The 15,185-nt window shown below is 38.4% G+C and overlaps 1 protein-coding gene across 1 annotated transcript; it reads right to left on the bottom strand.

The window, feature by feature from the left end:
- Nucleotides 1–7,663: 7,663 nt before the first annotated feature.
- On the bottom strand, nucleotides 7,664–11,196 carry LOC136709843 (extracellular calcium-sensing receptor-like). The gene is made up of 6 exons (XM_066685375.1): nucleotides 10,985–11,196; nucleotides 10,595–10,895; nucleotides 9,659–10,435; nucleotides 9,257–9,481; nucleotides 8,748–8,871; nucleotides 7,664–8,577 (listed from the first exon to the last, which is right to left on the bottom strand). Exons 1-6 carry the CDS (start codon nucleotides 11,194–11,196, stop codon nucleotides 7,664–7,666), a joined length of 2,553 nt encoding a protein of 850 aa, XP_066541472.1.
- Nucleotides 11,197–15,185: the final 3,989 nt, after the last annotated feature.

Genomic DNA, 15,185 nt, shown 5'->3' with positions numbered 1-15,185 from the left:
ATCGTGGTAATGACACTGTGCAGATAACGAAGCACCAACACACTAAATCTGTAACATAAACAATATGATCTTTATCCTGTATAATGGATTTTCTTAAATATTCTTAAAACATAAGTCCACTTTTCTGTGGAGACTGCCCTGGAGACAAAAAATCTTACATTTAACTGTATTTAATGTAGTGGAAATATTTATGCACATGGTGGGGTGGCATAAATACTACATTGCGGAGTCAATGATAATTAATTATTATTTGATTAATAATTAATTATTTAATTCATTTTGCTAAGCTCCAATTGGGAGACATTTAAATAATATGTAGTGTCTTTACCTGTCCAATTGGACAAGTAGGTCATCATGTTGGATGACTTCACATATTATATAGCAGAATTAGTTAGAAATAGTTATTATTAATAAATTATGCTCATTGACCCGCCATGTGTTCTTGACTCTGAAATTGAATCTGAACTAGAAGGAATAATTCAGTACAAGAAAAATGCACACACAAATAACCAAGGATTGGTTTTATCACTCGACTGGTTTATTAAGTGTAATATCAAATAAAGAATATTGATTATACATTCACATAATGAAATGGATTACAGCGATAAATGAGGGAACAGGGAGATTAAAAAGGCTATAATTTATCCAAGCAATGCATTCAGCACGAATGAAATAAAGAAATGAAACCAGGTGACCTTATGTATCCCTGGAGATGGACTGGAGATAGTTGGAAGCATGTCGCTGATGCACGGTGCTTTCCGGCGCGGCTTCCTGGAGAACTGCAGCCGCGGGCCTGGTAGCACTGCAGCCGCTGGCGTTCGTTTTCTCCCCCTTTTCAGAGACACAGCGACCACTCCGTCGAATCGGGTGGTGTTCTGAAGGTCTCTGTGGGAATTTTCCATCATCGCTGATCTGTCGCCTTATGAGAGACACGTCCATGCCGGTCTCTCCTGGGCCTTTTCTCAGAAGGTCATTTTGAGGGTGCGTGTGGCATTCTCCATCACTGGTCCGGAAGCTTTTGTCATCACTTTGAGGTTCAGAGGTCTGAGGTCTCCTTCAATGCTCTGGCTGTGGCATTGAAATTTTGCTGGAATAACTACAGTCCTTTTTACTATAGTTTTCTAATAGAGATAAAATTAAAATTAAACTTTTGTCCTATCTGGACCACGCTTGAGGGGCCCAAGACCCAAGAAAGCCATAAGATTCTGACGCCTGCAGAGGGCTGGAGAGTCATTTCAAAATCTGAGTCATTTCTCTCTTTAGCCTTGAAAAAACTTTAAAAGAGAAAAAGTGTGAAGTGAGTGAAGGGGTGTGAAAAGAACGAGGGGAAGGGGGTGTCATTTCGCACAACTGGGTAAATGTGTGTGTGTGTGTGTGTGTGTGTCACCCTGAGAAGGACTTGTGACCCCTCAAGGGTGCATTCCTGCCTGGCAACCAGTGTTCTGGACCAACCGTGACTCTGAAATCGACAAGCTGTTACAGACTTGTCGATTCGCTGTTGAATTGACAAGCTGTTAATGAACGTTAAAGCAGGAGCAGCACAATGGTGCAAGAAGGGTTTCGTCTGGGTGCCCCAGTTCCCACCCACGGTCCAAAAACACACATTAGTAGGTGGATTGGCTACTTGAAAAGTATCCATAGGTGTGAATGTGAGAGTGTGTGTAGCTCTGCAATGGACTTGTGCTCCCTCCAGGGTGTGTTTCTGCCTTGGGCCCTGGTTCCACCACAACCCTGAACTGGATAATTGGTTACAGACAATGAATGAATGTTAAAGTGGTCTGTCAGTAGACTGTATAATCCTCTTGCCTTGTAATGTTGCTGTTGTTAGTTTACGCTAATCTGCTAGTTACAAATTCAGCTACTTACAGACACTCTACTGTGCTCAACATGTGCCTTTTACAAACATTATAATAGACATTTAGCGTGTTGCACTATGGTGGTCTCTGTGTAATATGTAATATTAGCTCATAGGCTGACCAAAAAACTGTTTATCCACCCATTATTTACCACAAATCAGCGTGTAGCACTGTAGTCTTTCTCTGGGTTGGGACTGTGCATTGGCAAGATGATCAGTCCTGTTTATAACCACATTTAATTTATTTTGGGACTCCAAACACTTCAAGGGGCATTTTGTATTTTGTCTGCTTAAAACAATGATGATGATAATAATAATAATAATAATAATAATAATAATAATAATTATAACTTATATTTTTAATAATAGTATTATTATACTAATTTATATAGCACCTTTCACAAACTCAAATGACGCTTAACATAGTCTCAACAACTAAATAAATAAATAAATACATATATAAAGGAAACCAATGCGATCATGAGGAGAACACACCAAACTCCTCATAGACAATCAACACTTACTTGCATTTTGCTTATGTCATGCAGACAGGACTATGTAGGCAAGCATCATTTGTGACTTTTTTACTGGTTCAAATTACTTTAAAGGGAATGTCTGTGTCTGTGGGGAAACATAGCTCTCTTTGCTTGTTTATATTCAGAAGCTACACCTCAAAGAATCTGATTTGTAACTCAAGTTGTTATGTTTTGTTACACTTTCAGTAATACAGTTAGCTGTCTCCCAAGTTTGTAGACATTTCCTACTTAAACGATATGAAACAACACAAATTAGTCAATATTACCTACCTATGGAGCAGGAATAGAGCAATATTTCAGTTTGTATTTTTCCTCTCTGTTGTTTTAAAAAAAAACTCCAGATGCCTCTGCCATGAGCAAAGAAAGAGAGAGAGAGACTAGCATACTGGACTGAGACAGTTTGGCTTTTTACTCATTTACAAGCACTGGCAGTAGCTATCTGATATGAGAGTGTGGGGGAGGGTAGACAGGGAACAGGAAAACTGGTGGTGGTGTTTTAGAGTTATGGAGTAATGAAAATTTCAGTGTTACACTATACACAATTCAACCATAAGACCATTTTCTTGTTTCTACATTCATTGTCCAATATATCAGCTCCATTCCCAATATACTGTACAAACCGGATTCCAAAAAAGTTGGAACACTAAACAAATTGTGAATAAAAACTGAATGCAATGATGTGGAGGTGCCAACATTTAATATTTTATTCAGAATAGAACACAAATCACAGATCAAAAGTTTAAACTGAGAGAATGAATCAATTTAAGGGAATAAATAAAATTTCATGGCGACAACAAATCCCAAAAAAGTTGGGACAAGGCCATTTACCCCTGTGTGGCATCCCCCCTTCTTCTTACAACACTCAGACGTCTGGGGACAGAGGAGACCAATTTCTCAAGTTTAGAAATAGGAATGCTCTCCCATTCATGTGTAATACAGGCCTCTAATGGTTCAATCATCTTGGGCCTTCTTTGTCGCACCTTCCTCTATATGATGCGCCAAATGTTCTCTATAGGTGAAAGATCTGGACTGCAGGCTGGCCATTTCAGTACCTGGATCCTTCTCCTATGTAGCCATGATGTGATTGCTGCAGAATGTGGTCTGGCATTATCTTGTTGAAAAATGCAGGGTCTTCCCTGAAAGAGATGACGTCTAGATGGGAGTATATGTTGTTCTAGAACCTGAACATAGTTCTCTGCATTAATGGTGCCTTTCCAAACATGCAAGCTGCCCATGCCACAAGCAACCCCATACCATCAGTGATGCAGGCTTCTGAACGGAGCATTGATAACACCTTGGGTTATCCTTGTCCTCTCTGGTCCCGATGACATGGCGTCCCAGTGTTCCATAAAGAACTTCAAATCATGACTCATCTGACCACAGAACAGTCTTCCATTTTGCCACACTCCATTTTAAAAGACCCCTGGCTCAGTGCAAACATCTGAGCTTGTGGAGCTTGCTTAAAAATGGCTTCCTCTTTGCACTGTAGAGTTTCAACTGGCAACGGCAGATGGCACTGTGGATTGTGTTCACTGACAATGCTTTCTGGAAGTATTCCTGAGCCCATTCTGTTATTTCCTTGACAGTAGCATTCCTGTTTGAGGTGCAGTGACGTTAAGGGCCCGGAGATCACGAGCATCCAGTAGAGTTTTACGGCCTTGACCCTTACACACAGCAATTGTTCCAGATTCTCTGAATGTTTTGATGATGTTATGCACGGTTGATGATGATAACTAAAAAGTCTTTGCTATTTTACGCTGGGTAACACCATCCTGGTATTGCTGCACTATCTTTCTGTGCAACAATGGTGGAATTGGTGATCCTCTTACCATCTTGGCTTCAGAGAGACACTGACACTCTGAGAAGCTCTTTTTATACCCAATCATGTTGTCAATTGACCTAATTGGTGTTAATCGGTCTTCCAGCTGTTCGTTATATGCTCAATTTCCTTTTTCCAGCCACTTATTGCTACTTGTCCTAACTTTATTGGGATTAGTTGACACTGAGAAATTTTGAATCAACATATTTTTCCTTTAACATTTACTCAGAATAAACTTTTGATCTGTCATCTATGGTCTATTAAGAATAAAATATTGACATTTGCCATCTCCACATCATTGCATTCAGTTTTTACTTACGATTTGTTTAGTGTCCCAACTTTTGTGGAATCCGGTTTGTAGTTCTGACTTTGTAGTTCTATAATTCCAGACTGTAATCCACATGTTTCTGTGCATACCTTGTGTTCCTCCTTTCCCCTGTTCTTCAACGCTAAGGACCCCCACAGAGCACGTATGATTTGAGTGGTGTATCATTCTCAGTGCTGCAGTGACACTAATGTGGTGATGATGTGTTAGAGAGTGTTCTGCTGGTTTGAGTGGTGCTGCTGGAGTTTTTTAAACACATCAGCATCACTGCTGGACTGATTATAGTTTACCAACCAGAAATATCCAGCCAACTTTGTCATGCGGGCAGCATCCTTTGACCATTTATTAAGAACTAGAGTATGACCTGCCCTGCCCCTGTTAGTGGAAGAGCTAATTACCATGCAAGAGAAAGTCAAACCTTTTGTCAAATCTTGTATTTGACATCACACTACAATATTAAGGTCCCTTACTTTGGAGGGCAGCTCTGCATTCTTTCAGACATTGCAGAACTGGCAGAAAAATATGTACTGATGGTTTTCAGATCAGAGAGTGATGCTAAAGCTCAACTGGATTAGACGTAGAATTACTCCCTCATGGCCTGGCACAGGTGCAGAACTGGGCTGATGTTGAGTACTGCCCTAAAGCTGGCAAAACCAAAGACTAGTGGAAATAATTTGAAAATACAAGAGCATCTTGGAAAATGTGGCCAAAGCTTTGCACACATTCAAGATTTTTTTAAATTCTGTGTATAAATGTCTGATGGATTCTAGATTATGTCAAATATTTTGTCCAGGAAGTACTCAGATAAATCCAATTGATTACTCACAGTAAGACAAAGTAAAATTTTATAGTTTGGTTTGTGGGCTCCCTTTATAAACCAGAATCTGACAGTGAATTGGAAGCCAGTGAAGCTGATGATTAGAGCCGCTTTATATTTGAACAGGCACTTTAATGAAGGCTGAAAGAAGACCCACCATTTCTTACTCACTCCCAAATCACTTTAATCTAGTGGCGCATTGTCAAAATAAAAGTTGGAGAAAAAAAGCATACTTTGGTTCCAGGCAAACTACATTTCTTTGGTCTCTTATGTAATTTTCTTTTAGTATGTTTACAGGCTATCAATGAATTTATTGTGAGTGGGTGCTTTTTTATTGAAGAAGTTTTATTGGCAAAATAGAAAGGCAATAATAAAGACATAAAAATGCTTAATTCTTCCGATTCCTTGTGCCCCACCTGCAATACCTACGCCTACACCCAATAGGGGGCGCCAAAACACTTTGAGAAATGCCGAACTAAAGCTTTTCCAGCTCAGACATATATATGTAATGATTTAAAGTATTCAAGACACAATCAAATATATAGATAACTATCAAAATCTGTGAATGATATACAAAGCTACACTTTTAATAGCAACTTAAGTTGAAAAAACTGAATATGACTACAGCATTTACCTGTTTGTGTACATGACCAAATATTACTTCCAGGCCTTTTACTGAGGACTGTATAGAAGCCTGCTGAAATCAGTGTGTCTAATTAACTAGCAGATCAAACATGATTACCTCAGTCCTTAGATTGAATATGTAAACTTTATGTCTTTTTATGTCTTTATGTCCTGGAGGCAGCTCTTCAAAGTAGAAAGAGATGTAGCATTGTGGTTCTTAAGAGGTAAGTAAATCTGGGTATCATCAGCATGGAATAAAGCAGGAAAAACGTGTATTTTCTAAATATTGAGTTCAGGTGTAGCATATATAGGAGGAAAACAAAAAAAAACTCTGATAGATGTCCCTCATGTCCCTCAGGGATCTATTTTGAGCCCTTTTATGTCATCATGATATTGAAGACATAAAGGAGCCCGCAAAAAAGGTGCTCATGAGGAAATGGTGTCTGCACAACTGACAGAAAATCTTCTATCATATAAATACCTGTTGGGCAGATCCTTTATTGCCAACACAACTTTGTAATCCGTCGATAAGAATTATATGGTTGATAATATCGAAAGTAACTGTTAGTTCTAAAAGCATGTAATATAATGTGTATATATTTTTGTGGCATTGAAAACAAGTATTCATCAAATAAATATGTGAAGCATACAAGATCATGCCAGCCATAAATACTTGTGGTAGGCAAAAAATGTGCTTGGTGCTCCTGTAAAATTCTGTGTTAATTTACTGTAACACTTTAACAATGGTAAAACATTTTAAGCTGCACATATTTTACAATTTTATCAGAACAGTTATATACCTCTTTAAAACTGCCAAATATTTTGAAACTTAGAAGAAGTAATTACATTGGTGAATAATTTTCAAATATTTAAGATTAATTTTGATTTTTTTTTTTAGTAAATGTGGAATTTTTTTATGTTGTTTGCATAAGCAGAGGTACAATTGTTACAGACAATGAATTAATAAATGAAAGAATTAGAGGCCACAATACAGTGCAACATGCTATAATATTATTAAAATGTTTATTACTGGCAATGCTGAGCTCACTTTGAGTAGCCAGAAAGCTTACTAGCATGAGCTAACAACAATATAAAAACAGACATAAAGATGATTATAGACCTCTTTAACAATATGTATTTATTTTCCGCTAGGAAGCTGATGAAGAAATGCTCGGTCAAAATTGCTTGTTTTTAGACCTTGTTAAATGAGTGTTAAGTGTCTGATGCAGAGCCTGCACTGGACTATAGACATGACACAGAACATTGACACTTAACATTATTTTGTTTATGTTAAGAGAATTTAATTACAGATTTTCCGTTTAAATTTAAGAAGGATTTTACTTTAAAACTATGAATGGTAAAAATGTTTATATTACTGATCAGGGAATTTAAAGATAATATAGGTTTAATTTGGCAGCTATCATCATCAACATCATCATCATCTTCTTTTCCGCTTTTCCATTTCACGCTCGCGGTGAGTTTATATTATTGATTTAGTAAGTTAACAGTGCTATGCTAGTGAAGTAATTTTGTGTTTTTAGCAAAACAAACCACTTTAAAACAATGTAGTACTCAATATTATATTTTAAGAAATGTTGTGGTGAAGATACATACAAGCACATAAGCAAGACTCAGAACACTTTAGTTATGGTGCTAAAGTATACTACTGTATGAATTTGTGAGGATCTCAAAGTGACTTGGAGGGTACTTTACCCATGAGGTGTTTCTTGGTGTTCTGTTCTGGCCTAAACATTATTATGAAACACTTGGGAGTAAAAATACAAATAAACAAACCAAAGCTTGAAGCCAAAATAGCAAATATCTCTATAGCCACAGTAAACTTTCCAGGAGAGCTGACATAAGCTGGAATGAACGTGACCCAAACTGCACAGAATATGAGCATACTGAATGTGATGAACTTGGCTTCATTGAAGTTATCAGGCAGCTTTCGAGCCAGAAAAGCCAAAACAAAACAAAAAAAAGCCAGGAATCCTATATAACCCAGCACGGCCCAGAATCCTACAGCTGAACCTAATCCACATTCCAGGATGATCCTCTCCTTGTAATGCTTTAGGTTTTTGAAAGGAAAAGGAGGGGATGTTGTTAACCAAACTACACAAATAACGACCTGTATGAGAGTGAAGAAAAGGACACTGAGCCTCTGCTGTGGAGGCCCAAACCACTTCATGACATTACTGCCTGGAAGTGTAGCCCTGAAGGCCATTAACACCACTATTGTTTTCCCCAGAACACAGGAGATGCAGAGGACAAAGGTGATACCGAATGCTGTGTGGCGAAGCATGCAGGACCACTCAGAGGGCTGACCAATGAAAGTAAGTGAACAGAGGAAACACAGAGTCAGTGAGAAAAGCAGCAGGAAACTCAGCTCTGAGTTGTTGGCTCTGACAATAGGAGACGTCCTATATCTGTAGAACACTGCAGCTACACACATAGCTATGAAAGCACCAGCCACAGAGAATGCTGTCAAGATGATGCTAAGTGTGTCACCCCAGGACAGGAACTCCAAAGGTTTGGGGAGGCAGCTATCTCGCTTAGCACTGGGCCAGAATTCAGGGGGGCACTGCATACAGTTCAATGAGTCTGAAGGAAAAGCATATTCAGAACCAGAAATTAGAACGTCAGGAATGACAAATGGAACTGCATGTCTATCAATGAAATGGATGTCTAAAACTTCTTGATCTAAGAAAGAATAAGTTAATGGGGAAGAATGGGAAAATTTTCATTAAGCATTACGTGTTGTTATATCCAACCTGTTCTGTTACTGATTTCTCCTTCTGCACATGGTATACAGTCATAGCAGCAGATTGGCTTTCCTTTCTGTACAGCCTTCCTAGTCCCAGGAGGACAACTGTCACTACACAGAGACACTGGCACCTGTGAAAGACCATAGACAAATGCAAATCTTAATACGTAATAAACCATATTCACAGGTGAATTATTTTTTCCTTTAGCTTTAAACTCTTAGAATAACTGTCACTGTGGTGGTACCCTCAAGGATGCATGTATTGTACCTTCATTTAGGGAACATAAGTGTACCTGTTAGATTTTAAAGGTGTGTTGATTTCTTACACCATCCTTCATTTCCCAAACTTATATATTTTTATTTTATTTTACACAGTTGTATAAACATAACTTACAAATATTTTCTCCTTCTGAAGAGAATGCATACATTTGGGGAACAAACTGGACTTTAAAACCACTGTTGTACATTTAAAATATACATGTACATTTTTCTACCTGTAGTCAATGAGTACAGTACCTCTGTCTGTCCCCCCACCCAGCTGATAGCTCTGATTATGCTGAATTCTTGTCCCTTTGGTTTGGAGTAGTCACAGAGGCCCACTGTAACAAAATCCAAGGCCCCATCTTTTTGAACTTGCCAGTTTATGAGCTCATAGACAGCTACAGGATCACCGTTGACATCAAACGTGACCTGATAACCATTCTTTGTGGTAAAGTTCACTCTCTTGAGCTGGTCAAGTATCTGCAGTGGGAGACAATTTTTTGCATGACTAACAAAAATATAATTATTTAGATCAGTGTTTGATGCACGACTCTATATTATATAGATGCTTATAAAAATCAATACAGAAATGTTAAGCTCATTTACGTTTTTAAATTTGCATGGGGTTGTTTTGAAATATGTAAGTTTTTGTTAGACCTGCCATGGGGCGAATTGAATGCTCTTGTCGCAATTCCTTTCAATGCAAATAACACCGTGGATAGCATGCGCTATGGCGTATGTAGCTTTGTACACCATGTTAGTGATACGCAGCTGTGACGTGTCTGTGTACGGGTTCTGCAGAGCGCACATGTCCTCGCTGCCGTCACATTCCCGCATGACTTCCGAGGAACCCCTCAGACTACAGCTGAACGAGCTCTCCCACAATTCCGTTAACAGTGGTGACTTAAGAGCTTGAGATGGAGAGAGGTCTAGAAGAAACTCCCGGAGCCCTGGGATCATTGAGCGAGGAACGCCGAAACCTATCGCCCCAGCGCACATGTTAAAGCGCAGAAAACCAGTGTTCATGATCCACGTCTCACTGCCAATCCACTGAAGAGGACGTGGTGGGTTTTTGACCAGTTCTTCTAATAAAACTCGAATGTCGCCTGAGGCCATAAACGCTACAATTACTCGGGCTGTTGATGACCGTATGACGTTCGCCACTCTCTCTATTTTACTACGCGGATCTGTTCTGTGAAAGGCCTCCGAGTACTCCACACAGATCCCCTCCTCCTGCGCAGCCTTTAGAAACGAGGCCATTCCGTTATTCCCATAATCCGAGTCACTGCGCACTGCTCCAATCCATGTCCAGCCAAAATACTTCACCATTTTGGCCAGCGCTGCCGCTTGGTGGTGGTCACTTGGCACGGTCCTGAGGAAGGAAGGGAATTGATGCTTATCGCTCAAACACGAGCAGGTGGCGAAATGGCTGACCTGTTATTAAAAGCAGAAAAATGAATTAAACCATATTCGTGGAAGCTATATTAATTCCTCTGATTTTACTAAAGCCTTAAAGCAAGAGCAAAAGTTAAAATGTATATCAGCTTTCCTCCTCAAACAATATAACAATGCATTAAAATTGTGATTATAAACCTGTGGGATTCTAAAGAGACCGAGTAGTCTGGCCATATTAAGTGCTGGGGTGGAATTGGAGTCTCCTATGAGAGCAGTTACAGAAGCAGGTGGAAATACTGGACACAGGGTTCTATCATTGAAAAATCGTTCCATGCCATTAGCAAACTGAAATGCGACTTTGACCGCCATGGGCACTGCTGCGCACGAGTCATATATCTGGTAGCCCAGCGTGATTCCCGGCAGCAGATCTGTGCTGTTATTGATCTCTTTGATGGCGAACTCCATGGCACGAGCAAACTGCAACTCTCTGAAAGACATACTGTATAAGACACACAATATAGAATTAGATAATCATGTTTGCAGGTGTAACACACAAGAACAGGACTATCATTTGTCTGACAGACAGACCTCCCCGAGCACTGTGGTGGTAGTGGGATCCTGGTGTAGGTGTTCTGTTCTAAATTCATATAGTCATGAAAGGAGAAAATCCCTCCAATAACAAAGTCCCCATTCATATAAAAACCAGGTAACTGAGGCTCAGTCCACAGCCTGCAGGTGATGGTGTTAGTTTTACACACTGCAGGACTGAGCCCAGTTATCCACAGCACTGATACAAACATCATCAGACACAAAGAGAGCTGCATCTCATACTCAGAAGTTCCCTGCTCTCTCTGCCATGGTTACTGTCTTACAGTGCTTTAAATATCCACCATACCATTATGTTCAAATCACAGGGGTGTGAGCTGGGCACATGAGGTGTGATTTAGCATGGAATGTTAATCACCATTGTTTTTCTCCAAATTGCAAATGTTATGTTCTCAAAGTAATTAACTGGATTGAGTGATATAAACTTAAAATATATTGAATATATCTTCAAAAAACTGTTTTTGTGAATCTGTAAAGTTTTGATTTAGCTGAGTCCTGTTTGTGTTTTCAAGTCAAAACAGCAGTATAGGATTTACCATGTCTGAAGTCATACCAAGTGCAGCAATTTTCAGCCAACATGGTGGATGGTCTGGTGTTCACTGCATGCAATAATAATTACCAAGTTAATTCATAATAATTTAATAAAGTACTTAATAATAATTAACAAGTGATTGTCACTTTTTTTTTTTTCAAATCACTTTATTGAGGCAAAACACACATTGATTTTTTCATATATCTTCATACCATAATATATAGAGATATACAAGGTATTAAACTCCGGTGCCATAACCATGCGAAATAGCCGCAGAGATGGCTGTAATAGTCCCCTCTTGTCATGTGAACAATTGTTTCAGAGTGTGGATCTAAAGCCATCCAGTTAGAAAAATAACAGCTCTGAAAACAGTAAACTTACAAGAGCAAATAGTAACTGTTGTGAGTATGCTGATTATTTGAGACTTTACCATAAAATGTTGACGGATATGATCTAGGTGTCTGTACAAAGTTCTGAGCTATATATGAATATGTAAATGTCTAGTTACAATAGGGATTATGCTCTGGAGCTAAGTGACTAAGCTAAGCTAAGTTAATGTAAAGTGACTAATTACATTCATTTGCTGTTTTGTAGTTCTTTTGCAGATGTTTTGCAGAGTCTAGCCAACTTAAAGGTGTAGTTCACAACTGAGGGCAAAGTTGGAGGCACACTGGTGTTTTCTACAGCGTTTTCTGGGTGGACCACCAGTGATTAAACAGAGATTTAGACAAAATGCCTCATTTTAGCACTTTTCCAGTCACAATACAATTTACATATTTTTTATTTATTAGGTTCTTTTGTTATTCTTTATAAATTATATTAGTAAATAATTTTAATCCAGCACAATGTCAACATTTTCAGCATAATTATTTTATATCAGGCGTATACTCATTATTATCTTTCATAGTTGTTGCTAATATTTGTATTAGATTTTTTGCCAGAATAAAAGTCTGTGAAATTAAAATCTGTTGGGGCAGATTAAAAATGAATTATATCCTGTACAGGACAGTAATCTGAGTAGTCCGATGGTGGACCAGCAGTGGTCTATATTCAGTGGTGTGCCAAACTTTTTACGACAGTGGACTGATACATGCTCATTGTCTGGGCCCGTGGTTGTGGGGTCTGTCCGGGGCTCTTTGGGGCACAGTGTCCCATTAACAGTATGTATAAACCACCTGAAACATCATCATTTATTCAAAAAACACCTTTCCACCCCTCTTTTGCAAATTTGCACTCTAGCGATATTTTTTTCCACCTTGTCCGATCATAAAACTCTTTTTGCAAAATTTGGCTGTTTTTTTTTTTTTTTTGGTCTGTTTTCCATCCAGGTTTTATGATGCGCATTTTCATATTTGGCAAAAACACACTGGCTGGAAAACTGTATACTCTCTCTCTCTCTCTGCTCATGGCAGAGGCATCTGGATTTGTTTTCCACAATAGACAGAACTCTAAACATTGAAAAGCACAAAACTGAAATGAGAATATTGCTCTATTCCTGCTCTATATGTGGGTAATACAAACTTTTTTTTTTTTTTTTGCTGTTTTGGATCACTTAAGATGGATAAATCTCCCAACTTGGGAGACCAAAAGTGCTACAAAACTAAACAACTCGAGTTTCAAACAAGTTTCTGTGGTGATTCAAACAGGGAATAAAAACTTACAAATTAAACTTCAGCCACTTTACTCCGCCTCAAACATACCGTTCCACCTTAAAAGACATGGAGCTTAGAGCTGCATTTCCCCACATTCATAGCAGTTGTCTTTAACGCAAACTCCGCATTGTTTCAGGTGGAAAAGGAAATGCTGAATAACAGGCCCTTATAATTCATTTATTGTCTGTAACCACTTATCCAGTTCAGGGTCACAGTGAGACCGGAGCCTAACTGGAATCACTGAACCTATGGCAGAAGCACACCCAGGATGGGGTGCCAATTCTGCAGGCTCACACACACCTATGGACATATTTGAGTAGCCAATCCACCACCCAACCTGTGTTTTTGGACCGTGGAAGGAAAATGGAGCCCACAGAATGCAATGATATGCAAACACACTCACAGTCTGTCAATGCTGATCCTTGGGAATGTGTGTCTGCAACCGTTTTTTCAGTTCAAGGTCACTGTGGGTCTGGATCCTATCCAGAATCTCTGGGCGTAAGCAAAGCACACACCCTGGAGGGGGCACCAGTCCAGGAAAGGGTGATAAACAACCACACCTAACTTCCCTGAGTAGTCAATCCACCTAAAGTTTCAGACTGGTTTGTTGCAGCAGTGAGAGAGAAGCACTGCTCTCCATATTACAGGTCGGAGGAGCATCACAATCCTTTTGACTAAAACTATAACTGTGTTAATTTAAAATGCAAATTTTATAAAATTTTGTGAACGTATATTCAGAGTTATATATACTTAAAAACTTTGTTACTAGTTTCCTTAGACGTTTTAAAGTTTTGCTCAACTGACCTGTAATAGTGTGAACAGAGCTTCTGTCGTTGCTGATCCAGGCTCAGAATGGCAGAAACTGCACTATGTAACTTTAAGGAGGAGGGTAGTAAACCCTCCTTTCAACTTGATTTTAGAACAGCGCTGTGAAAATGTAAAAAATGATCTGAAGGATGCTTGGTGACCAGAGCGTCCACAACTTCAGGCAGCAAAGCTGTATGTGTCTGTATGTTTCGAGTCTCTCCCTCTCTCTCTAATTTGATACATGCAGGGCCTATGTCAACATACCCCTCCCCTTCCCCCAGCCCTGACATTCACTGTCCCAAACGAGCAGGAATACAATGCTACGCAATCATTTGTGGTTAATAATGTATGGACTGCTGGTGTTTTGGTCAACCTATGAGCTAGTTTAGCGGTTAGCAAATTATTAAAAAGTTACACCTGATATTACACAGAGCACACCATGCAGTGCGACATAAATAAACATGCTAAATTGCTAAATAAGGTCTAGTGTTTGTAACAGGCAAAGTTGAGCAAAGTGTAGTTTCTCAGTGAGTGAGTATTAATAAGTCAATTAGTATAATCTAACAACAGTAATATTACAAATGATTTAAACATTATTCTGACAGACCACTTTAACATGATATCAGTTGTTCACAGCTAGTGAAAGAAAACTGTTGTGAAATATATCTGCGTGTGTACAATTGCTAGTGTGTCAGTTCTTCATTATCTGGACTGGATAATCAAAATTTAAATTGACATCTTTTCTTGAGGATTAGCAGTAATGTGTTTACTGTACGTCTATAATATTATGATAATTATTTGAATATTTTAAATAATGAAAATAAAATCACTGAAAACATTTGATGCATCAATCCCAAACATTTCTGAATTAGTATTTAGAATTTAGAACATTTTTTTAACTTTGTGACAGTGTTACAAGATGTTATGATAATTATATCAATTATATAAATCAGCATGAAAATATTTACTGGAAATGTGATAACAAGTACTTCAGATTTCTATTTTGACATTTCAGAATTGTTAAAATTTTTTAAAGTAGTTGAATAACAAAAGATAATTATTAAACATTACAGCTTACAAATATGGCTTATTTTAAAAATATATTGGTAAATATATATGTATATATATAAAAAAAAACATTTTAGTTATGGTTCTAAAGTAAGCTGCCATCTATTAAACATTTCTGAAGCTC

The sequence above is a fragment of the Hoplias malabaricus genome, chromosome 11, assembly GCF_029633855.1.
Source record: "Hoplias malabaricus isolate fHopMal1 chromosome 11, fHopMal1.hap1, whole genome shotgun sequence".
Lineage (NCBI taxonomy): Eukaryota > Metazoa > Chordata > Actinopteri > Characiformes > Erythrinidae > Hoplias > Hoplias malabaricus.
The sequence above is the reverse complement of the archived record's forward strand: the minus strand, read 5'-3'. Positions and strand labels throughout refer to the sequence as shown.

Bases quoted from the DNA above. Each gene is read 5' to 3' on its own strand.
- LOC136709843 (XM_066685375.1), bottom strand. From the start codon at position 11,196: ATGTTTGTATCAGTGCTGTGGATAACTGGGCTCAGTCCTGCAGTGTGT. The intron at 10,436-10,594 runs GTTTATAATCAC...TTTTAATAACAG, and splicing joins GTCTCTTTAGAATCCCACAG to GTCAGCCATTTCGCCACCTG. The intron at 8,872-9,256 runs GTACTGTACTCA...GGTCTTTCACAG, and splicing joins GGGTGGGGGGACAGACAGAG to GTGCCAGTGTCTCTGTGTAG.